The sequence below is a fragment of the Mya arenaria genome, chromosome 4, assembly GCF_026914265.1.
Source record: "Mya arenaria isolate MELC-2E11 chromosome 4, ASM2691426v1".
NCBI lineage: Eukaryota > Metazoa > Mollusca > Bivalvia > Myida > Myidae > Mya > Mya arenaria.
This window is the reverse complement of record NC_069125.1, coordinates 71,247,148-71,272,435: the sequence shown is the minus strand read 5'-3', so window position 1 is coordinate 71,272,435 and position 25,288 is coordinate 71,247,148. Positions and strand designations below refer to the sequence as shown.

Genomic DNA, 25,288 nt, shown 5'->3' with positions numbered 1-25,288 from the left:
AAAGTAAGTAATTTTTTACACTTTCATCGTTATTTAGTGTTTATCCAGGATGGGATCTTATTGGAATTTCTATTTTTAGTGTGAAAAGTATCGATATCAAAACGGTATATACCAGTACTACTGAAGTGACTATTAGGTACTGTACTGATACCGGGTACCTGTATGCAACCCTACTTATCATTATTGCGTCTTACTCTAAGCATTTATGTATATTTCCTGTTGTTTATCTACTGCCTAATTTTGATGATTTTATCAGGAGCAAAAACTCCTGTTTAGATGTATCTTATTTCTTGTACATGGTTACCTCCCTCACACTGCATTCTCGCAGTATATTAAATGTTCTTGTCAGGTATTTAGATAGATTTTAATCTCCAGAGTAATGCCTATTTCACATGGTTTACAGTTTGTGTAGACAGTTCTTTAGAAATTCAAACCGCAGTAGAGTGGAAATAATGGAACAAAACTTGTTTATAAATTGTTCTTGAAATATTATGCACATGATGACATCAATACTTGTATATGCATGGTGCCATCATTTTCTAAACGTTGACATGTTACTTGTAAGTGTCATCAGGGGATGCCTCCGACCCCTGGTAACACATATGTACACGGAAATAAAAGGCCTTGATAGAGGTCTCAAAAAGAAACAAATACAAATGGTTTTGGCTCATAATTGTTGATTTACTCATTGGGATATTTAATATTTGTCATGAATTGTTGAAAGCTGAGCAGTGACACAGTCATGAGTGTATAGTCCATACACATGTATATGGAAACATTCTGTTTCTTTAAATCACAGTGATAAAAAACATAGATGGAAAATTTTAGATAATATATTAATTGATGAATGATTATAATTTGAGCCGCATCGTGCGATTTTGAAATAATCATTAACCAGAAATGTGCTTGCCATGTTAAAATTAATAAGTCTTGTGTAACACTTTGTTCAAATGAAATAAAAAAAATAATAAACTACAAGATATATCTGATTGTATTGAAAAATGCCAAAAATAGTGAATTTTTCAATGTATATTAATTTCATTCAAACTTCTTTTTTTGAAAGGATTGTCATTGGCGAATTATTTTCTTGACGATTAATGACCATTATTTTACTCGTGTTTCCATAGAAACCACGGATTTCGTCCCAACTTAATTTGACTGCATTCATTGTCTGTATTTAAAAAAACAACAATGGAATAAAAATACAAAAATGAATCATCTTGTTTTTCTGGATTAATGTTTCAGCAAGATTCTGTGTTTGGAAAAATAAATAAATTATAAACTAGCTGCAATATTGATATGTTAATTGTACAAGTAATTTCAATAATGTACTCGTAATAACGTCATGTGTGTGAGGTCAAATTTAGCATTCCAATACATGGTTTCACATGTAAACACATATATCTAATGCAATATAAGTGATACCATCATGAAATTTTCAGTATTGTTTCCTGAAATGTCATTTAATTCAAATACCCAATAAAATAATGAAAGCAAATTTATGTCTGAAGGCCCAAATTTGCGTGATGCGGCTCATATATGAAACGGGTTCTGTAATTCTTATTAGAGGTTTTATTGGTGTTCATGGGTAATACTCTGTGAACCCTTTGTAAAAGTGTTGATGTTCAGTTTAACAAATAAGGAAGCAATTGCCAGCCACATGTTGTCAAGATCTTCTCAGAGATAAGAGGGATGACACTTGTAGTAAGTGCCCTGCAGGAACAATGAGGATGGAAAACTGTCAATACAACACAATTACACACTGCAAGGTTTTTTGTTCTGTTGTCTTGCATTGCAAACACATATCTTTAAGGTTATTTATCTTAATCGAAATGTATTTAAATATCAGTATTATTTACTTATAAAATGTAGATGTCAGTTTGATGTCTTTCAAAAGAAATATAATACCCATTTGATCCTTTGAAAGGTCAATAGATACTTAAATACATTGTGCTGTTAACTCTAATTGCCCTCAATAAAGATCAGTTTGTTCTTACCCTTAGGCTTTTTCCTCGGGCATTGTGAACATAATATCAATATTGAGTCTATAATACTATTAACATTTGATCAGTTCATGTTTTATAACATTTAGATTTAGGTATATTCAAGAGAGGCATGTAAGAAAGTGACCAAAAAATAACAAGAGAGACTTTACAAATAAGCCAAAGGGTTCAACCCTTATTATTTGTACTAAATGATCATTAAGTTCACTGGTTAAGCACTAAAACAGCTATGTTCATATTCCAGATGGGTTATGCTGGATTTATGGGTGTTTTTGTCATTATAACTAATATTTGAGGTTATGGATATTTGTGAATGAAATCGACTGTGCGTATATGGTGTTACATGGTGATTTCACATTGTACACATAAAATGGGATATAAACGATGGAAATAGCATAGGTTCAGTATAAATTGCTGTCCGCTTGTGAATGAGCAATTTGATATAACCAAGCATTTGTCATACAAAACTGTTGGACTTGTGATTTAGTACAGCTTTTACAGTACTATTTGTGAATTAGTTTATATTCTTGCTAAGCTAATTTTTTGAAAGTGTATCTGTGAAGTAACTGCTCTGGCAAAAGTGATTTTTTTTATTGTTGTGTACCCTGAATTTTTCAAAAAGTGACCTTATTTTGCTTGAGGACTTAAGTGCTGTGTTTGGATGATAATGGTGGGCAAGGGAGTGATAGAGAATGGACAGGAGAAGGTTCGTCCCCCATCCGTCCCTGTGGACAGCTCGCCCGTGAAAACTCCTGTGGTAAGTAGGTACTAGCATTGTAGCTATGTTTTGGTGATTTAATGGACAGGAGATGGTTCGTCCCCCACACGTCTCTGTAGACAGCTCGCCCATTAAAACTCCTGTTGTAAGTAGAATTATAACCATGTTTGGGTGTTTGTATGGAGAGTAGAAGGTTATTCCCCATCCGTCCCTGTGGACCGCTTGCTCGTAAAATCTCCTGTTGTAGGTAGCAATGAAGCCGTGTTTGGGTGTTTGTATGGAGAGTAGAAGGTTCATCCCCCGTCTGTCCCTGTGGACAGCTTGCCTGTTTTAACTTTTGTGTAAGTAGCTACTAGCATTGTAGCCATGTTTGGGTGATTGAATGGACAAGAGAAGGTCCCCCGTCTGTCCCTGCAGACAGCTAGCCTGTTAAAACTCCCGTGGTAAATAATTTCTAGGATTGTAGCCATGTTTGGATGATTGAATGGACAAGAAAAGATTCATCCCTGGTCAATTACTATGGACAGCTCGCCTATTAAAACTTCCATGGTAAGAATTCATTGTTAGTGTTGTGTAGGGAAGTGTACTGCAAGGATGTCAAAAAAGAGGTCTGTATCTCCACGAATAATTCACCAACCAAAAATCCTGTGGATCATGACAATGAGCCTGGCTTGTTGTTGAAACAAACGTTCGGTATTAATGGAGAACATACTCTAGTTTTGTACCCTACCTGCCTGGCATTGAAACCCCCATGGTAAGTGGTGATATTGAAGCTGGTTTAGACTTGGTATGGAAATGAATGAAAGGGCAGGTTAGAGCATTAATGGTTCCAACAAGTAACCTGGTTAATCCAACTCTACCAAATTTTACGTCTTTGTACATGTGGTATTGATTCATTTAGTACTTTTTAATGTTTTTGGAAATATCGTTTAAACTCGTCTACCATGGGGTTAAAGAGCATTTTGTAATTGTTTTGTTAACTTTATGGACGCATTGTTAGAGTGTTCGTTTGTTTACATAAACGCCATGAAATACTAGTTTGAATTTAAATCATATTGTAGTACCCAAGACAAGGTAAGGTTTAAGTTGTAAATCATATCTCAATGGGAGACAACTTAATAAACAAGAATAGTTTCAGTGTTAGAGTATTTTCCCTTCTATTGTTGCATTTTCTTTACTATTCCACTATAAATAATATTTTACAAAAAGGATGCTGTTTAATTATCACTTAGTATCTTAAATATGGTGGGGCTGGACATGTACATGCCTCAGAATAAATTAATAAAGCAGCAATGGAAATGGATTGTAATTGTAAACCCAAACAAGTAACATACTGTAATGGCTCACGATTTTTTTTGCAGAAAATAGTTGGTCAAAGTTTTTGTTGAGTTGGTTTCAGCAAATTCAGCATACAGTTGAGAGTTTAGATTGAATGAGATTGTGATTCGAGATTTCTAAATTATGACTTGAGCATTTGCCAGTCTTGATGTTATAATGTTCCTACATTCAATTATAAATCTTTAGTACAAATTGTTTTTTAGTAAGAAATGAGAATGTATTGAGCTTAAATCTATTAAAGTGTGCACAACATGCTCAATCTAACCCTGCTTGGTGAATAATTGTCCTTCTTGCCCTTGTCCATATAGGTGTGTGACAATAATGTGCGAATTAATTATAGATATCATAAATATTAATCAGACACCTCTATGTGTTTGGTAAAAGTATTCAACTGGTTTGCTTGTATGATTTATGGCAAACTTGTGGTTTCAAGACCATCAGCATTTTCCATTTGTAAACAAATACAGTAAAAAGTTCAATTTAAGCTGCACTTGTTTGAAGTATTTAGCAAAGTTGCGAGATTAGCTCACACAATTAATATTAACTGAATTCCAGATTATCTAGGTATTAAGCTAAGTAGTTAAATTTATCTCTGTCGAAATACAATAATGTAAGAAAAATGTGAATGAGTTTTGTCGTAATTAAAAATGTTTTAAAGAAATGTATGTTTGATACTAATAAAGGTTAACCTCCAGCAATTCCTGAAAGCCTGAAGTTTTTAGAATGCTCTGGTATATTTAATTAATTGGCATTTCTTTAGAATAAAGGCAGTGACTAAAGTGATAGCTATAAATTTGGTGAAATTTAATATCAAGTCTATAAGATGATCTTCTTTAAACAGAACTTAATCCTGTTCTTGATAATTTTTCTCAATTAATTTTAAGCAAACATTCCGAAACTTGTTTGCTGTTCACATGTTCTTTTCTGAAATTGCTGGCCTAGTCATCGGGAATGTCTTTACTCATTGCCTTGTGTGTTTTCATTTTCGGTGCACTGTTTCCGCAAATCAGCATGCAGTGTTTGCATTAATTTTCTTCTCTACAGGATCTTTTTGTCTCCAATCTGTGTGGATAGAACACAAGTCTGACTGTCACCAAAACTAGTTTCAAAGTCATCCTAAATTGAATCTTGATGGATATCTTGATCGGTCAGCAAAGTGATAATCTGTAATTGAATAATTATTTGGTTTAAAGATATATACCAAACTAAAGCTGCTTCAATAGACAATGTTTTCATCTTAAAGTAGACAACCTTACATGTAAAAGTTAAGAGCCAGTGAAAGCTTTTCTACTTGAGAAATTTCTTCAAAGCTTCGTATCACTTAAAAAAGTTAGTGTGCTGTGTGAAGTGTTTAACGGCAATAAATTGATAAAGGAAATCATTGTATATGACATTTCAATCATAGAAGTAGGAGTTAGATACAAATGAGAGTTGTGAAAAGTGGCCAAGTGAAGTGCATGTAACATCAGGATGGGATGGCTAGTAATTGTGAGAACAATTGAATGTTGATAATGAAGTTAATGGGGGATGCAGGGGATTTAACAGTGCAGTTCGCTTGAAAGCAAGTTTTAAATGTAAATGCCAAAGTCATCAGAGAATTTGCAGAGTTTTAATTCAACAGGAGTTATTAGGGAAAACTGTTAATTCTAAGTATATAAAACTTGTAAAGAGGAGATGTACTCTCAACTTATGAATTGATACCAATTTATTTAAGCTTGATTGTGATGAAAGCTTATAGATTCACTTTCGAGGATTATCTGTTTTATACTAATTTTTAAATTGAATGCATGTTACCTGTTAGTGCTTTTTATCAGCAAATTAACTCAATTCAAGGATGGCTCTAATGTATCTGTGATTTTAAATACGGTACTTAGTGACAATGGAAGAAAAGTTTGCATTACATAAGACATCGAGTGATCTGTCCACCTGCAGTGAGGCAAGCACTGTGTCTGCATCCAGCCTCACTTCCTCCGAACCTTCATCTCCTGGGGAGGCCTTTCGCGATATCAAATTACGTAAAAGTTGTGGGGAGATTCTGCTGTCTCGGTACCTGAAGGTAGGGTCTACCTGTCATGCGTTGTGCTTACAATTTTATATATGGCCCTCAACTCTGTGGTGGAAAACAGCTTGCAAACTCTTTGATAAAGTTTAAATTAAAGTCAGAGGATTTTAAAACCTTTTGCTTCATTACAAGATCTGTCCTTGTGGGTTGTACATGATTTTTTTACTTTGTCGTTTTATTATAAAAAAAAATATATGAAACTTGTTGGTTGATTGTAAGGAAATAAATTCCCAGGGTTTTGATGATAGTTCAAGGACTGGTTTCCTATAATGTGGAGAGAAGCTTAACTGACCTTCCTGTTTGGGTTGTGAAGTTTTACAAATAGCTAAATTTGCTGCAGTTGACACTGACCTTCTCTGCAGTGTTGCAAATATGTGAAATATCCTGTAATCAAAGATAATTAATGTTGTTACTTTGTCATTAATTTGTTTATAAAGGATAATTGCAGGTTTTAAATACTGGAGTGTTGCTATTTATCTTAAATGATCAGGGGAAGCAATCCTGCCCCAGTACAGCTGTTTTTGATAGTATCCCTTCATTACAATAAAAACAGATGTAATTAAGACCAGCAACTTTAATGAGTCCTGTTTTGTTACAAAGACATTAAACAACCCATTGAAAGCAGCAGTGTTTAGAAATTGTAAAGAAAGAAAAGAACTATCACTTTTTACTGTAAATTGGCTTTTGTTGACAACAATAATCTGACATTTGTCACAATAATAAAATATTTGAATAGCACATCCATAGCCTGATGTTCCCAATATGATCAATTTTCTTGACCTATTTACTGTACTTAATGGTTTAAATGCGACAAATTGTCCTCTAATTATCATGGATTGTTTCAAAGAAAACCTCTAAGCTGAAATATTGGAATCTTGTCTTTTTAAGAAATACCAAAGTAAGGCGATAGTCGCTAAATATTTTTCTTGAAAAAGATAATTGGTTATTGACTGACTCTCATATTTTGTATGTAGGTATATGTAAGGGATCATTTTGGAGATCTACAGAAAATGGAGCAAGCGCAGCAGGGCCGAAGGCACACACTAATTTGACTCACTAGCTCCACCCTCTATGTACTCACATAGTATTTTGGCGAGAAAGTTATATTGCCCAGGCGTGTTTACTTAATTAAATCAGTAAATGAGTGTCATGCAATAGTGAATTGTAACGGCTTTGTGAATATTTCATAATATTAAATAAAATCAATTGTTGAATGTACAAAAAGGGAATAGGACGGAAAGATAAACTTATAGGGTATTTTCTTTAAAAATCAACAAATTGTACTTATTTGGATTATTTTAATAACCATTAACATTTGCAAAGTACAGTTACTGGGATGATATTGTTAATTTTATCATTCATAATGATGTTATGCTCTTTTCATTTATGCTATTCCGATCTCTGTTTGCATGAGAATGATATCAACAAAAAAAACACAATAAATGGGGTAATTTCCCAATTGTCATTGGCCCAGAAATATGTACGAACACCAAATAATTTTAGAGATGTAATTTCTATATGAATAAATTGTACAACTTATTGGTGTTCATGCTTATTTGAAGGCCAATGACAGTCAAGGATCTGACAATATTCTCTAACTCAATTTCACGTAGATCATATCTGATGGACACCGTAGGAGACAGTCATATATTTTTGAAGAATGCAAAAATATGTGAATTTTCACAGATCACTGTGCCCTCTGTACATGTGCTAGGTAACTTTAATTATTGACCGCTAAGGGTACAGTTGTCTGAAGGGGATTTTAGCTTGATATGTCATAATTTATACCCATATTTTAATATATGTGTGTGAACAGGGTAGGCGATAAAAACTTAAAATGCCTCTTCTGTACTTCTATCTATCCAGGATTTCTTCTTCTATATAAATTATGCCTTTTTATCTGTATCAACACTGTAGAAGCAATCAAACAAAACTAAATTGAAGATCAGAATAGCAATTAAAAACAATTTATAGATATTAAGGATGTCATCATGGTAAATGAAAATTTATTATTTTGTTAAAAAAAAAATTATTCAACATTTACTATTTTATCGGATTAAAAATTTACCCAAACCTTATATTATTATGTTGTTTTACCTTCTTATTTGTTACAATAAATCCATTTCAAATGCAGCAATAACAAACCACCTGTTAACAAAATTATGCGACTATCTGCCAAAACCTTATTAACCCTTTAGCACATTAATAACTGAATTAAAGAACAGAACTGCTTTGCCAAGGGACTTTGGTGCCAAATGTTCAGGTGACTACACATTCCAATACCAAAAATTGTTAAAAGGGGTGGAGTCAGGGGGTCAAATAAGTGTGAACACCAAATAAGTAAGAGTTCATTTCAACGTTCTTAGGAAAATGGAGTGGGCTTTTCTGGCTTGCGGCCTGTCACCTCACTGTGCTGCGCTTGTCCAAAAGATTGAACTGTAAAATATACTAATTCATTCAAAAACAAGGTGTTTCCTTGCAAGATAAGTGTAGAATTGAAATACAATCTATAATACTGGTATCCTAGCATTGGATGAAGTTTCTTTAAGCATATCACTGATTTCGGTCATCAGTAACCAGAGACAAGGGGGAACCCACACACAATTTTGGCTTAATAATGCATGTAGTTTTAGATCATATGAAGGATATTTAGTCATCAAACATTTTAAAATCACAAAAAGTTTTTTCACTATATTTTATGCACCTTGTTTTTTTATGCCTGTCTGGCTGTATGAACCCTGCAGTGAAATTGAAATAAATTTGGGAACTGGTACTGGTACAGTTGGATGGATATAACAAAAAAGATACGGGTTTGTATGTGTCCAATTAGTTACAGTATCAAAGCAATGACTGTGATTGAGAATGCCATGCACAGACTAAGGAATTTGTGAGCTTTTTCATTCATGATACCTTGACATTTATACTAATGACCCATCCCAATAATGTAATGAAATATAGAATTTTATGTTGCGGTAAATGTTTTTATAATATGCAGTACAATGTAATTATACTGAAAGTTACAAAGTCTGGCAGTTAAAGGTAAAATAATAAATAATAAGAAAAATGATACTGACAGGAAGGTCTTCTGAACATCCTTTGCAGCTTCAAATGACAATCACTTCTTGCTTTTAAGTGCAAACCTTTTGCAGAAAGGAAAGCGATACCTGTATTTACATAATTTGATATGAGTAACAGTGCTCTAACATGCAACCTTGCATTCAATTTTGAAATGAACTTGCATCTGTATTGTATTATGCTCTCTCTTTTTTGTTAGAACATACCGCCTAGAAAAGGCCTTCAACTATAACGACTTATTTTGTCAATGGTATACTTCCATTTGTATTGTAGATTCAGATGACTATCATGATACATGATGATTTGCACTAGCTTATTCTGACTGTGCTGACCTAGAATCTTTTCCTTAGAAGTTCTGCATTTGACGATCATCAAAATCCTCACTAACCTCCTAATGTTGCTGACTCGGCTGGCACTGTTCATACAACGGAACATATATTTAAGATTTACCTTAATATCACAATGGTCAAATTCACTCAAACATTTTTACAAGATTATTGCTATACATTCAACTATTCAATAAGTTAAATCAGACAAAATTAAGGCCATATATGAATTTATATCAAATTTTTGTAGAACTTGCTGAATGGATTTAGAAATTTAAATATTGACACAGCACCTAGCTGTTCACTCTTGAGTTGGTGACTACTGGTATTGTGAATTTTACTCTGTACAGTTAGCGGGTCCTGTCCATGAATTATTGTTTATCGTAAAGTAAACGTCCCTCTGCGATCCTTGACACTCTACTTCTGTTGAACAATTTGTTTGCCTAATTTATGCGTGCTTTTCACCGATGTTGGGATTTAAGTTTGTCATTCATCTTGAGTAATAAAGAATAGTGTTGAATTTAATAACTACGGACATTTATGTTACATCTTGAATATAAATGTGAAGACAAGTTTGTGGAAAATTGATCATATAATTTCATTGAGTTTGTTTAAGAATGTGTAAAGGTGTTTAAGTTTATTAATTTTAAATGTATGTGATTGAAAGGAATAATAAATTTTAATTAGCTTAATTTGTAAATGGTGAAATATGTGATTCTGAAACTAGTTCATCTGTTTTCTTTATATCTTTCTAAGTAACTTGGATAGTAGATTGTATTACATTTCGGTAACATGTGGACATGTTGTTTTGTATTCTCTGTGTGTTATTATTTAGGTTGCAAGCATCTGTTACCTCATAAACAAAGATCGAATGCATTTTCCACTGGAACATTTACATAATGCCTTAGAAAGGGGATTTCCCACTCGCACATTAACATGATGTCTTAAAAAAGGGGATCTCCCTCTTGGACATTAACATGATGTCTTAAAAAAGGGGATCTCCTTCTTGGACATTAACATAATGCTTTAAAAAAGGGATCTCCAATTCCCTCATTAACACGATGTCTTTGAAAGGTTATCTCCCACTCGCTCATTAACATGATGTCTTAAAAAGGGGATCTCCCACTCGCACATTTACATAATGCCTTTGAAAGGGGATCCCCTACTCGCTCATTAACATGATGTCTTAGAAAGGGTTCTACCAATCGCTCACTAACATGTCTTAGAAAGGGGATCTACCACTCCCTCATCAACATGATGTCTTTCAAAGGTTATCACCCACTCGCTCATTAACATGATGTCTTAGAAAGGGGATCTACCCCTCACTCATTAACATAGTGTCTAAGAAAGGGTTTCTCCCACACGCACATTTACATGTTGGAAATCGGATCTCCCACTCGCTCATTAACATAGTGCCTTAGAAGGGGGATCTCCCACCCGCTCATTACAAAGTGCCTTAGAAATGGGATCTCCCACTCGCTCATTAACATTACGCTTTAGAAGGGGGATCTCTTACTGGCTCATTTATATAACGCCTTAGAAAGTGGATTTTCCACTCGCACATTAACATATTGCCTTAGAAATGGGATCTCCCACTTGCTCATCAACATGATGTCTTAGAAAGAGGATCTACCAGTCGGTCATTAACATGATGTCTTAGAAAGGGGATCTCACACTCACACATTATTATAACGCCTTAGAAAGAGGATCTCCCACCTGCACAATGACAGGGGATCTTCCATGCACACAAAAAGATATTGCCTTAGAAAGGGGATTTTCCCACTCACACTTTAACATAATAATTGCCTTAGAAAATATGATCTTGTTACAAAATTATGTGAAAAAAAAATTTTGGCAAAAATATTGATTGTCCAGTGGTTCAGACAGAGGAGAAAATTTGTGTTTTTCAAGTTCATGAATCATACATTTAGGGAATATTATGTTAGTGTGTTGATCTGTGAGGTCTAAACACTTCAAGTTGCTTGTGTAAAGTCAATATTTTATGAGTTGGTTTGAGACTGAGTCGCAGAGATGTATCTTCATGCAAACAATGAGAAGTTATTCAACCCCAAAGATCAACTGACTTTCATGAATTTCTTTTATTCCATACCTTTAAAGGGATTGCTATGTTTTTGTAAAATTCGCTCTTTTTGGTATGACGAAAAAAGTGTGGCAAATCATTAGGAGTGTTAAAACTAAGATACTAACAGCTCGAACCATTCAACAAATGTTGACATATGCTCGATCTGTATCAGAAAGGGCAGTGTGTACTAGTGAATTTCTGTCCTAGGTCCATATTTTGTGTTATGATAATTTTAGACAGAAATTTAACAGGAATAAAATACATATCCATATCAGTTACCTCTATCATGGTGTTTTGCAGTCTTGTTTGACATATTAGTTATTAATTGTGGTTTCATTCAATTTAGGTTATTAGTGCGTAAAGGCAGGCACTGACATGTGAATCATATCGTTGATCGAGGTCTCTCAGGGTCTTCCTATCTGATCTGTCTTCTATAGAGGTTTCAACTAAAACTGTATGCATGTGTTCTGTTTGACCCTTTCCTATTATTATCTTAACCTTATTTGTGGGTGTGGAATAAAAAATCAGTACCCCTTAACTTTGTATCAAGCTCGATTTCTTAATGACTAACTGGCGTGTCTAGTATTAAACCATATATTAAAGCAAGGCTTGGTGTTAATGTTTCATGTCTCAGGGTGGCATTTCATGGTGCAGGTTTTTGCACTATATGTATTGTAGTTGTTTGTAATAATACCCTTTAATATCCATAGGGTATAAACTTCCTAGCAAACTTTAAGACTTTATCTCCTGGGTCTTGATTACAAGAAATTTAATATAAAAAGACCTTTAAATTAAGACCATTTGAGCAAAGAAAGGTCACTGCCTGGTTGCTTGGTATGCCTGTAATAGCCCTGCTACTTGTATGTTTACTCCGGGGATCTTGCCGGCTTTTCACTTGGTGGATGGGCGGACCTTATCTCCAGTTTATAGCTTTTTCGGTGTGGTCATCAGTTTGTAAGTATAGGGTTGCTAGCCATCACAGGAATTTTGAATTATGCTCACCTGAGGGAGGCTAAAATAAGTATAATTGAAAATGGTTAATCTTAATGATCTTGTTCAAACAGATTTCTTTCTTACTGCCGACAATGAATATATCACATAAGTAAGTACTTATTTGGAAGCAATGTTTTGTGTACGAACCATATTGTGACTTTTCCTTGCTTACAGTGTCTTTGACAGTATCACCGTGATCCCCTTTCCTTCCCTGCTCCTATTGCAGCATTGCCCTTTTCCATGTTGGTTTCCACCTTCTGAAATGGCTAGCTAATTGTATAAATTGTTTTATCATCAATCTTGGATTGCAGAACCAGTAGCTTTGATCTAGTGTAAACAGCAACAATAGATCTATTTTATGGTTTTTGTGAGGAAATCCAGAACACCTTCCTCAATGGTAGTATTGTTGTCCAGTCCTTGCTTTATCACTCTCAGAAAATGGTGCTTGAAATGTATGGCAGTGGTGAAATCCTGTGCCAGAAAATGGTGCTTGAAATGTATGGCAGTGGTGAAATCCTGTGCCAGAAAATGGTGCTTGAAATGTATGGCAGTGGTGAAATCCTGTGCCAGAAAATGGTGCTTGAAATGTATGGCAGTGGTGAAATCCTGTGCCAGAAAATGGTGCTTGAAATGTATGGCAGTGGTGAAATCCTGTGCCAGAAAATGGTGCTTGAAATGTATGGCAGTGGTGAAATCCTGTGCCAGAAAATGGTGCTTGAAATGTATGGCAGTGGTGAAATCCTGTGCCAGAAAATGGTGCTTGAAATGTATGGCAGTGGTGAAATCCTGTGCTTTCCGTTAATCTTAGCTGTGGACTTTCCTACATTTTATGGCGAAAATGGACTTAACTGTTTGTTGGACTTTGATTGAGCTGCACAAGTGTTGAGATTGTTAAACTAAACTATGCTATTAGTTAATGCACAGACAAGTACATGCTACTATTACAAGGACAAACCCCATTGAAGCATTGCATATTGTCACTGTCATCTACATCTGTAGCCATACCTTTTACAAGGCTCTGTTTTGCATACAGGCAGCGCACATGAAACTCAGTTCTCTTGCACATGTACATTTCCTATTTGTTGGGTGGAATTATGTAAAGTTAATGAGGCATTCTCTTCTTTCATCTGTTCAAGAGGATTATCTTTTGTTAAGAAACACTTTCAAGTCAATTTATGGGTTTGAAATGATTTTATGGATGCTCTGACTCCAGCAAATCTTTTTTATGTGCTTACATAATGAGATAAAACTAGCAATATAGTTTTATGAGATGAAAATATATGTGTTGTGTTTGTTTCATTTGGCCTTTTGGCCCTTAGTCATTGTCAAACCGGAATATGTACATGTAATTTATATAAATTTTCATAATGCTTCTAACCTTTTTTTACAAATAAATTAGACTTGCATGGCTGATATCAATGTAAGCTTAGTAGTGACTGTGTACATTCTATGTTATTCATATTTTCATTTGTAGTTTGTTTTTGTTTTGTAAATGAATAACCTTTAAAATACATATTACCATCACTCTCATTCACAAGGAGGATAAAGCTGTAAAGTCACTTCGCTGTTGCTCATTAATAGCCTTGTTTGAAAAGGATACTCGTTAAACACCTATACCTGCTTTTGAATCTTTTAAAAGAACAGTTTGAATGCAGTCAGTGAATTTAAATTAAAAATTAATGGAGTGTTTAAACCTTGTTAAACTGTGTATGTGATTCATGGTCGTAAAATTTATCTTGGTGTTTGTACGCTATTTAGGTTCAAATTAGGAAACATGTGAAAATTAGTTAACTTCTTTTATCAGGTGGTGATTAAAGTTATTCATGAATCTTATATGGTATATTTGAGGAAGAGGTGTCAGGTTTACATCTGCATTTGAAAGGAAACCTCATAGAAAACACAAAGCACTGACCAAAACGGAATAAAGAATTGAAGGGTAAGGTAAACGCTTCATACAATGTATCGGCGTGACCGTGTAGGTTCAGGTTCCACTGTGTCCTCAGTGGTTTCCAGCTTTTCAAAAAAGTCAAAGGAAGCCGCCAAGGAGAACATTCCATCTAGGCTTCCTCGAGGACAAGCAACACCAAAGGAGCTTACCAGTTCACGTAACAAGGATATTTCAAAAGTCAAGGACTCTACTTCGACAGTGCCTGCAACTGCTAAATCTCGTGAACATGTGACATCATCACACACCGCACAGAATGCAGCATCATCTCATGGAACTCACAGTGTGACTTCATCACACAATGTGCGAAATGGTTCGACTGGATCACGGTCGGAAGTGTCGTCTGTTCCCAGCAGACGGGAGAGCTCAACGAGCTCAGTCAGCAGTGTTGATGTGGAACCAGTCAGCCCGGTTTCCAGCCCAGGACTGGCCAGCAGTTTATCTTTAAATGTAAAGGGGAAAGTTTCCTCCCCTAAGGTAATTACTTTTTCCATTAACATACTGAGAATTAATAAGATTTATTATGTTTATGGTTTTATGCAGCTCTTCCTTGAACTACTGTTGAGACCACCCCTTGTTTCTTGAGTGAATCCCTCACAGACTGGCTGCTGAGGCTGATCATGTGACTCAGCAAGCATCTCATAGGAAATAAATCCTTCATTGATGCAGCACACAGGCACCTTTGGGTTTCATACGTGATTCTACATGTACTGTGTTTCTATTTGATGATACTGTTACTATGACATTAGTTTCAACTCTGAATTTGTGAAATCTGCCAATAAGATTTGCAAGTTTAATTCATGGATTGGACCTTGAGTTTGTATTGAGTTTCAATTTGAGCATCTTGTTTTTACATCGCTATTGAATTTGCCAGTTTTGTGAAAGGATACACCAGCCAGCTGTGTGGTTTTAAGAAAATATTTGGCTAAAGTATGTTGCCAACAGGATCGGAAGATCATGTAAGTTTTATTTGAATTGTAATGAGGTTACTGCTGTTGCATGCCAAGTAAAAAACTGATGTATTCATTATTGATAAACAGTTGATTGCTGATGAAGGTTTTAAACATGTATGTTAGTAAACTAAGTGTGAGATAAGGCAAAAAAAAAAAATGCCAGCAGCTTCTGGAGATTGTCAGAAAGTGGTTTATCTCTCATGAAATCAATGTAATGTGCACTCAATTAGTCATCCTGATCATTATCTCCACTGCCTCAATATTATTACACTTGCTTTTTCCCCATAACTTCCTTAAGATTCATCACCAGTTTAAACTTGTTATTTGAGATATACTTTGCTCCCTCACAGTCACCATTGTTCTCTGACTGAGTCACTTGAGGACTTTGTGTCTCCTTTTCTTAGAATATTACCGTTAATTTTATTTGTCAAGTACATGTTGATCAATTATGATTCATTATCTAATGATGACATGGGCTGATGATTGAGCCATAAAGCAGTTTGCATGTTGAAGTCGATACACATAGTCAAACATTTCCACAGGCCAGGAAGGGGGAACAATGACAAATTGTAGCTCAATAAATGAGCAGAATTTCTCTTCTATCCATAATATGTTTCTTTTTGTACTTGGTTAATTGAAATGTTCTCATTCTAAATAATTGCTTCAATGAAATGTTCATGTGCGATGTATGGATTATGTTTCTATATGTACACAAGAATCTGAATGCATTGTTGGAATAAAATATAAAATGATTAAACAATAACAAACTTAAATCAAATCAGCTAAATCACATCTGTGAGATGGTAATTTTTGCTTTTACCTTAAAAAGCTTTTGTTTCCAATGGTAGCCAATTTGTACCTTATGTAGTTCTGACTAAGTAATTGTTGAAAGCATTGCATTAACGTAAATATGTCTGACATTTATGACAGACCTTGCCACCACAGACAAATTAATCAACAACTAATAATGTTTAGTGATCAATTTTCATTAATTAATTATTTGTGAAAGGAAAAAAGCTTGTTACCATTATAAGGTATTGCTCAGTTGATTATAACTTCAAGTTTGTTTATAAGGCTTTTATCTGTATACATGTATTAAGGTATTCAGATTTTGTAACTGCCTTCCTATTTGTTGGGAGTGTATTACAATGTAAACATCATGGTCCATGGCTGGGCTGGTTTGTGGCCTCCACCACTGATGTTTACATTACCTCCACATGCTAGCTGCCACCTCACCTGTCCGGCCCACCAGCAATTCCAGGCTGAACTGGAACTAAGAAAAATAGGCTCATTATAATGGACAAAAAATACCTTCTTGGATGAGAAGATTATCAGGATGTATTTTGATGTGTGTTTTGTTGTTTAAGATCTTGAAAGACTGAGCTGTAACCTTGGAATTGACAAGGTGAAGGTCATGTGGACACACGTATTGATGTATTGCAATTGACTAAGAATTGAGATAGCCAGTTTAAAGGTTGACATGAAGGCCTGTCAGTGTCATATTGTAGCACCATTTCATATTGATGGTATGTGTGAGCTATGAAAAGTAAATGTTAATGCTTTTGTATTTTCAGTTTGTGAACCCAGAGCAGTCTGGCTATGTGGGGTTTGCCAATTTGCCAAACCAGGTTCACAGGAAATCTGTCAAGAAGGGATTTGAGTTCACCCTCATGGTTGTCGGTAAGTGGCAAGCGACCTGTGGTTGGCATGGGCAAGCAGGAATAATAGTTAACAGATATTAATGGAATAGGAATTTACTTCTCCTTCGATCAAACAGAGTTTTGAAAAAATTATAAGGGATTATAACTTGAATACAGGTAGTTTATGAATAGCATGCCAAACTACAATTGTTGAGTTACTCACAACTGTTGGGCAACTCATAACGTACCACTTATCAGTAAACACATAATGGTGGTGATGATGAATGTGTAGCTAATTAAAACTCTGTAGCTGAAAGTTATTTATGAACTTAAGAAGTATTTCCTTTCAGTAATGCCTTTGACAGGTTTACGATGATGTCAGTGTAATGTGTAATGCAGCATTGTTCTGGTTTTTTTGCAATTTGTTGGACTGTACATTGTATAACTAACTGTCAAACAGTCATGGCAATCTTTGCCAAAACATTTTGTTCGCTTGCCTGTTCTTGTAGTCATTATTTAATTAAAAGCAGGTTTTTACAAAGCTGCTCCCTTAAGCAGTTTATTCCTCATGTCCATGTTTTTACATTACCTTGATGTGGATATTTGATTTTTGAAATCAGTGTAGAGGTGAAAGACAGAAAGGTTGTTTTTTCTTCTTGTGTTTGAATATCGGCAATACCACTGCTCCATATTGTAGGTGAATCTGGCCTGGGGAAGTCCACCCTGGTCAACAGTCTCTTTCTGACGGACCTCTACCCAGAGAGGCAGATACCCACAGCTATAGGTAGGTGCACAGTTGTGGTCCTTTATGATGATGGACCAACATTAGTGCATAATGTGTCTGCCTTATATGTAGCATTAATTGATACAAGTTGTGTTCCCTCAAAATGTAATAAGACATCTAGATCTTGGACACCCATTATTTGAATGACCAGAATAGACTGACACTGGGTTGAAAAGTTTGATAAAAGAACTGTGAAGTATACATTGTTTATTCTGAAGTGTGACTCACAAAAGACATATTTCATTTTATTATAATTTTATTCATATTTTCATTTTTTTATTCTGCAATGTACCAAACATTGGGGGAACACTATGATATAATGTAAGGTTAATTAAAACCAAATGTTCTCCTGGATGGTATGTTTATAGGTGTGTTAGAAATATAAGGACTCATAAAAATGATCTTGTGAGCACTTAAGATTGTAAATCAAGTAGTGTTATGTCATGTCAAGTGTGAAATAACTGTTCTTATAAACGCAGTGTACCTCATTACATGTAACTATACAGGTGAAGGTCACACTGCATTAACTTCACCGTAATATGGATGTTGACAAGTGATTTTATAACTGATGACAAATGCTGATTGTTATCAGTTATCGTTTAAGTATTTTGCTCTTGAAAATTTGATTATAAAAGATACAGTATTGCAAAATGGGTACGCCTATTAAAAAAAGTTTTTTCAAAGGTGTAGATTTAGAGTATGATGGAAAACTGTTGGTAAAAGCTTCATGTAAGATATTAATAAATGTTATCATAGTTTCAAGCTGTGAAGTGTTCATACATTTTTGAAATCCTGCAAATAGTTTGATAAGCTTCATGTAAACCCCATCTTGAGAAACTCTAAATCCATCTTGATAAGATTGAAATGTAAGAGAAAAAAATGTGTATATAAATAAAAAAACACATTTTATTTTCATATATAAACATATGTATCATGTTTAATGGAACAGCTGTTTATTGATAACGGGTCTTTCCTGACTTATACAAGTTTTGTTTTATTTATTTGTTTATACAAATGTTATGTTCAACATATTCTGCTGTTTTTGTTGCAAGGCTATAGTGAATTTGGTGAAAGTTTGATAGTGGTTTTAGAGTCAAGAGATGAAGTTGCATATATTCTTATTGCATTGTATTTATATTGTTTTCAAACTTTTTTTATAATGTTATTTGATTGATGTCATTATAATGTACATGAAATTAAAAATAAACATGAACATTTCAGAGAAGGTAAAGCAAACAGTGAAGATTGATGCGTCCACAGTGGAGATTGAAGAGCGTGGAGTAAAACTGAGACTGACAGTGGTCGACACGCCGGGGTTCGGGGACTCACTCAACTCCACAGACTGGTAAACAAATTAACTTTTGGTATGTAGTTTACTGTGGTCTAAAAATTATGAATACAATAATGAAGTTTCGCTGCTTTCAGCCCTTGGATAATAAACCTTACAATACTGTTTCAGTTTCAAACCGATCATCCAGTATGTAGATGACCAGTTTGAGCGCTACCTGCAGGATGAGAGTGGGCTAAACAGGAGACACATCATTGACAATCGCGTACACTGCTGCTTCTACTTTATCAACCCTTCAGGACACGGGTAAGGAATATACTAATGTAAATATAGATTGCTTAATCCTTTGCCGGGAAGATGTAGAAATTAGTTTTGATTTTTAGCTCACTTGGCATGAAGTCTATAAGACTTGTATATCTGCATACAATCTAGGTCAAGTCTGATACTGGGGGAAGAGGGTGGGGGTTCAAATTCAAAATTAAAGCAAGGTCAAGTCTAAGGCAGGCCTTGTGAACACTATAGGCCACAATTTTGGCTTAAATCAATGAAATTTGTTCAGTTTGCTCCAAAAAATCTTTGTCAATACTGGGTCAGTAAAAAAGAATGTCAGAAAGTCAAAGCAAAGAAAATTATGTTTAAACCCTAGATTTAAACCCACGATTTTGACCTAAACTCAATGCAACTTGGTCAATATGTTTGTTTTCATAAAATTTTGTTCACTTTTGAAACACCATCAATAAAAGATTATAATGTCAAATATTTGAAGATCCTTTTCGACACTTCAATTTGTAATTTCTATCAAATACTCATAAAACATATGAAAATGTTTGTTTCCAAGACATCAGTTAAGCAATATAGGGCCATGCTTACCTCTTGTGTAGAACGCGATTATTTTGGCTTTTATTTGGCTTGCAATCATGTTTTTTAACAAAAAATCTGGAAAAAATTATGCCCATTAAGAATGTAGGTCTAATTGTGATTAACCTACATTGGACCCATGAGGTCAAGATCAAACTTAGCATTAGTTCGCTATGGAATGCTGCATATAATGACATAGAGTATAGGTGTTCATGTCCGGGCTGTACCTTTCTCATGTATGAACGGATTTTGAAATAAACTTGCCACATGTGTTTGATATCAAGACACGGTGTCACGTGCGTGACCCGTATCTCTACCTCTAAGGTACATGCTATATGTTCCCTTTCTGACCTTTGAATCACACTTGAGTTCCACTTTGGGGGCATTCCTCACTTACAGTCACAGCTCTTGTTTATTACAGGTTAAGGATATTTTAAAACATAAATTGCCTTTATTCAGTCAAAATACAGTTCAATAGTGAGTGTGACAATACATTTATTAGTACCTGTCATTATGAAAAAATAAGGTATGTTCCTAAGCAGGGGAAATCTTCATGGCTGTATATGGCACTTGTACTGTATAGTACTTTATTCTACTTGAGAAATCATATTTTGGTGTAGTTCAAATGTATAAGAAATCTTGTTTGCAGTCTAAAGTATACTAAACTTACATGCAGTATATATCATGTTTCAGATTACGGCCTCTAGACATAGCATTCATGAAAGCAGTACATCATAAAGTCAACATAGTTCCAGTGTTAGCGAAAGCAGACACGCTTACAAAGAAAGAGGTGTTAAATCAGAAGAAGAAGGTGCGTGACTTTGAATTAATACTCAGAGTGAACATCCTCACAACACCTGGGAGATAAATATTCAGTCTGACATAGATAATCTTTTAATAATGACTAGAAAATATTCATGGATGTTAACTATCGTTCTTTTAAATGGGTCTGTTTGCTTATGCTGGTATCTTCTGTCTGTTTATTAGTTTATGTAACTGAAAAAAGCACATTGCTAGACTTCCTTATTATTTTTGCTGTTAGCGCCTAGTTGATGCAAATGAAAACAACTGATGTTTGCTGAATCTTCATTGAGCTTAACAATGAGCTTCTTGAATGTCTTTCAGTGGAATGTTTTAATATTGACACTTATTTTATGAGAGAAGACTTGAATTTTGCATGTTTTATAAGCATGTAGCAATAAGTGGGCCCTTTAGAAGTACTTGATTTTAGCAAACTCAAGTTTTTACAACTTAATATCATTGCAAAGTTCAATTTTGGTTGCATTAAAATAATTTGTTGTTTAATGCCATGAGTGATTTGAAGAGAGCTTCGGCAACTTCTTGTTAGGTTTTATGTGTGGAAGTTTTACAATAAATCCACTACTCTTTTATATGTTACAGATCCTACAGCAGATCGAGCAGCAGGGGATCACCCTGTACCCACTGCCAGACTGTGACGATGATGAGGATGAGGAATACAAGGAGCAGTGCCGGCAACTCAAGGTGGGTGGGGGAAGGCATAGAGTGACTAGGAGAGGGGGTCATCTATATTGTGCAATTACAACATTAGATTAACAGGAAATCAAATCATGATACAAGTTAATGGTGGTTTTGCAGACATGATTATATTTTTCATAACTCTGTTTGCAGGAGGCGGTGCCATTTGCTGTGGTCGGGTCTAATACAATCATTGAAGTGAAGGGGAAGAAGGTCCGGGGTCGTATGTACCCCTGGGGGGTGGTTGAGGTGGAAAACCCCGAACACTGTGACTTCATTAAACTCAGGACCATGCTCATGTAAGACTTACAGTTAAGCATGTATTGTAATGTTTATTATCCGCACTTAACAAAATAAAAAAAACACAGATCACAATATGCTGGCGAGTCAGTAAAATAAATATAAGAGACACCAGTGCAACTATAACTTAGTTGAATGTTGAAAAGTCAGAACCTAGAACCTTGAAACCAAGAACGCTATGTAGTTGACCTCTGTGACAACCCCACTTCCCCCATTTTTCAGCACCCACATGCAGGATTTACAGGAAGTTACGCAGGAGGTCCACTACGAGAATTTCCGTGCTGGGAGACTCGCCTCAGGACAATCCCTGCCTTCCAAGAAAAGCAGGTGTGTAGCTCCAGTTGTCTTTACCTCTTTCTTTATGAAATATATACTACATTCTGACAGAACTTTATTGATGAACATGTGTTAAAAAAAGTTTCTATTAAATATGCTGATTATAAAGTATAAAACAGTACAGGTTATTGATGTTGGAACACCCTTATTCCCACAGAACACTTTTTCAATAATGAATCATACTGGTTACTAATGTTGAAATTCCATGTTGTGAGAATGCATTTGTTGTGTGCCCACAATTCAAATTTATTTACTTTGCTTTTGACTTTTTTAGCACTGATGTGTAAGAAAGTACTCATGTTTTTAACCAAGATTCTGCTACATATTCAGTTTTAGCTTCACTTAAATGATTTGCTTCTTTCTTATCAGAGAGATCAGTTGAAGGAATGTAGATATTCTCATGTTTACGTTGTAATTATGCAGGCTGTGCACTGTGCAGATATGCCGTTATAGGCCACTTAATGCAGGATTTTGCAGCTTATTTTGCCATCAGCTATAAAATCTGTTAGGCTGCACTAAGTTGCGCTTGTTGTTTTATCAGTTCTCGACGCAGAGCCGTTCCTGAACCTTCCGAGTATGTTTTATACTATTTAAGCGCTAATCTTATAGCTAATGTGCGATGTGTTTCAAGTAGATGGGGCATGGCATTGTAGCAAGTCATTGATGATGATGGAAACTGAACTTAGGGCATGATTTCCAAGTGTGTGTCTGATACAACAAACATGTCATTTGTCATCACCATATTGCCTTAAAACTCCCAACGGATCTTAGCAATGCACAAGCATGATTCTGTTAGCAACAATGATCTTTAAAACACTTTCAGAATAAAAACACAAGAATTGCTTTTACTAATATATTAGCTTTAGTTGCATGACAGCTTTTACAAATACAATGTTTAACATTTGTGAATCAATAAGGGTTAATTTTATTGCATATTTAAAACTTTTTTAAGACAATAATAACATTCTGCTTTGCTCACCTTTTTATTAATTGCCAGGGTAAACCGTAAATACTTATGCTTTATGAAACACAATAATTATCTTTATGATGATGCTAACAAAGAATGTACTTGTTTTCTCTTCCATATATGTGCGTCCCCTTGTCGTTGCGATAATGGATGTGTTAACATTCATGGTAAGACAACTCACTGGAGTGTAGTCGTGCACTTGATGTTGTGATTGTCTCCCTTAATCCAATCATATCATATATAGAATCCTTCACTTTTTCTGAATCTAAATATTAAAGTAAGATATTTTGCTGCAGAGTAAAGTGATCATGTTTGACTTCTTAGCAAAGTCTCTCTAGTTGTTCTATAGCTATTTCATTTAACTACCGGGGTATATTTAACTATATTTTGTAGTCTGATTTTATTGACCTTTTTGACAATTACTGTTAGAAGTACAACTTGTAGCCTCTAAAATATCACTGTGTTTAGTTTGTGTACCAACTGCTTTACTCTGAATTACATATTACCATAACCTGGAAATTTGACAGTTAGAAACTCTATTTGCCGTATTTATATATATTAGTAATACCTCTGTCTCTTATTTTACATGTGGTACTTTGAAATATTCTAAGCCCGTAAGTTAATGTATAAGCCATCTCAGCGGACCTTTTTATGAACAATTTTTGGCCCCATTCTAAAGCTGTGAAATTGCGAAAATATAACTACCAATCTTAAGTTTTAAAAAAATAATAAAAGTAACAAATTTCGACTTCCAACCTGTTTACATACGCTAGATGTATTCTTTAAGAAAGAAAGATTTCATTATCTTTTCTTTTGTGTTTTTAAAGCATTCTTGTTCATTTTTAGGCAAAGATTGAATTCCCAATGTTAGTCAAAAGGACACATTTTTCTAATCATAGAGGCTCCATCCCCATTCCTAACATGATTATACTTTGTTTCCATTTCTTGCCTCTATAATTATAAACAACTGTGTTTAATCAATAGTGTAGATTGCTGTGCTACTTTCCTACATGTACTCCATTATATCATGGATCAAAGCACATTATTAAAGATAGAATTGATCATATTGACACAAATGTGCCCATCTTTTCTGGGAAACATTAGATTACTGTGCAAAGTTTGCTAATTTTGTCTGATCTACCTAGGTTTAGTTGATTTGGAAGTGGTTTGTTATAAAACTTCCTTATTTACAAAGACTAAGAACAAGAAAAATGAATGTGCTAATATGCGTTTTTGGTCTTGTCAAAATGGAGCTCTGTGTAATCATTTGATCATGCCATTAGGAGTGGTGTTTTTATCTTACTTTTTATCTTACTTTTATGTATTGTAATGCTGTTCAGGACTTACTAGTATAGTAATATCTATATACAATATACCAGTAAGACAAATGGGTAGAACCATAGCACTAAAGTAGCAGTAATCTTTAAACATCTGAAAAAATGTACATTCATATTTTAACCATCATGTCAGTGAATAATGCAGCAAATATTATCGCAAGCAGCAGGGCTATTATTCTAATGTATTGGTTTTGTTGTTACAGTCGTGGCAACAGACCGGATGCTCCAGGTGGTGGTGCGGATGCCCGGGACCAAGCTCTGATAGAGAAGGAGAAACAGGTACACTTATACACAGCACTTGGAATGTCAGAGTGTCCAGTAGGATAATTCAGTTATACTCGACACATTGAAAATAAATGAATCAGAATCATTGCTATTTTTTTATCGTAATTGCATTTATATCTGAGAATGTATATAAATGCTGGACATGCTGATTTTCATGTCACTCTCTATAAACTGGTGTAAAATAGTCATACGACTGTATTTAATAACATTCAGTAGGCTCTTCAATTCAAGATCCCTGGAGATGTCTTGCTTAATAATATTGACAAAATGCATAAATACATGCCTTGTATTTGTACGTGTGTGTTGTAGTTGCGGCAGATGCAGGAGATGGTTGCCAAGATGCAGGCCGAGATGGAGGCGCAGAAGGGCGGCCAGCAGAACGGGGTCCGCTCACACAATGTATAGGAGGTATAAATGGGATTGGAAAGATATATTTGTGTTTAATGTTTTAACTGTCAAAGAAAGGAGCTCCCACAGGAGGTATGGTGGGGTGGAGGTAT

General features: G+C 34.9%; 1 protein-coding gene across 9 annotated transcripts in view; it reads left to right on the top strand.

Moving 5' to 3' along the window:
* LOC128230302 (septin-1-like) overlaps nucleotides 1-25,288 on the top strand; it is a 32,366-nt gene that overhangs the window by 5,042 nt on the left and 2,036 nt on the right. Inside the window, exons 1-12 of one of the 9 annotated variants that reach the window (XM_052942468.1) lie at nucleotides 2,634-2,760; nucleotides 17,071-17,176; nucleotides 17,834-17,920; nucleotides 19,142-19,265; nucleotides 19,380-19,514; nucleotides 20,760-20,877; nucleotides 21,468-21,569; nucleotides 21,717-21,862; nucleotides 22,086-22,190; nucleotides 22,741-22,773; nucleotides 24,707-24,782; nucleotides 25,098-25,196. In XM_052942468.1, the coding sequence (XP_052798428.1) occupies nucleotides 2,665-2,760; nucleotides 17,071-17,176; nucleotides 17,834-17,920; nucleotides 19,142-19,265; nucleotides 19,380-19,514; nucleotides 20,760-20,877; nucleotides 21,468-21,569; nucleotides 21,717-21,862; nucleotides 22,086-22,190; nucleotides 22,741-22,773; nucleotides 24,707-24,782; nucleotides 25,098-25,193 (1,224 nt within the window). In that variant the 5' untranslated portion in view covers nucleotides 2,634-2,664 and the 3' untranslated portion in view covers nucleotides 25,194-25,196. Of the gene's footprint in view, nucleotides 1-2,633; nucleotides 2,761-5,446; nucleotides 6,116-14,152; nucleotides 15,021-15,200; nucleotides 15,503-17,070; nucleotides 17,177-17,833; nucleotides 17,921-19,141; nucleotides 19,266-19,379; nucleotides 19,515-20,759; nucleotides 20,878-21,467; nucleotides 21,570-21,716; nucleotides 21,863-22,085; nucleotides 22,191-22,473; nucleotides 22,483-22,740; nucleotides 22,774-24,706; nucleotides 24,783-25,097; nucleotides 25,197-25,288 lie in introns of those variants that run through there. The other 8 variants (XM_052942467.1, XM_052942463.1, XM_052942462.1 and 5 more) reach the window with 8 other exon arrangements.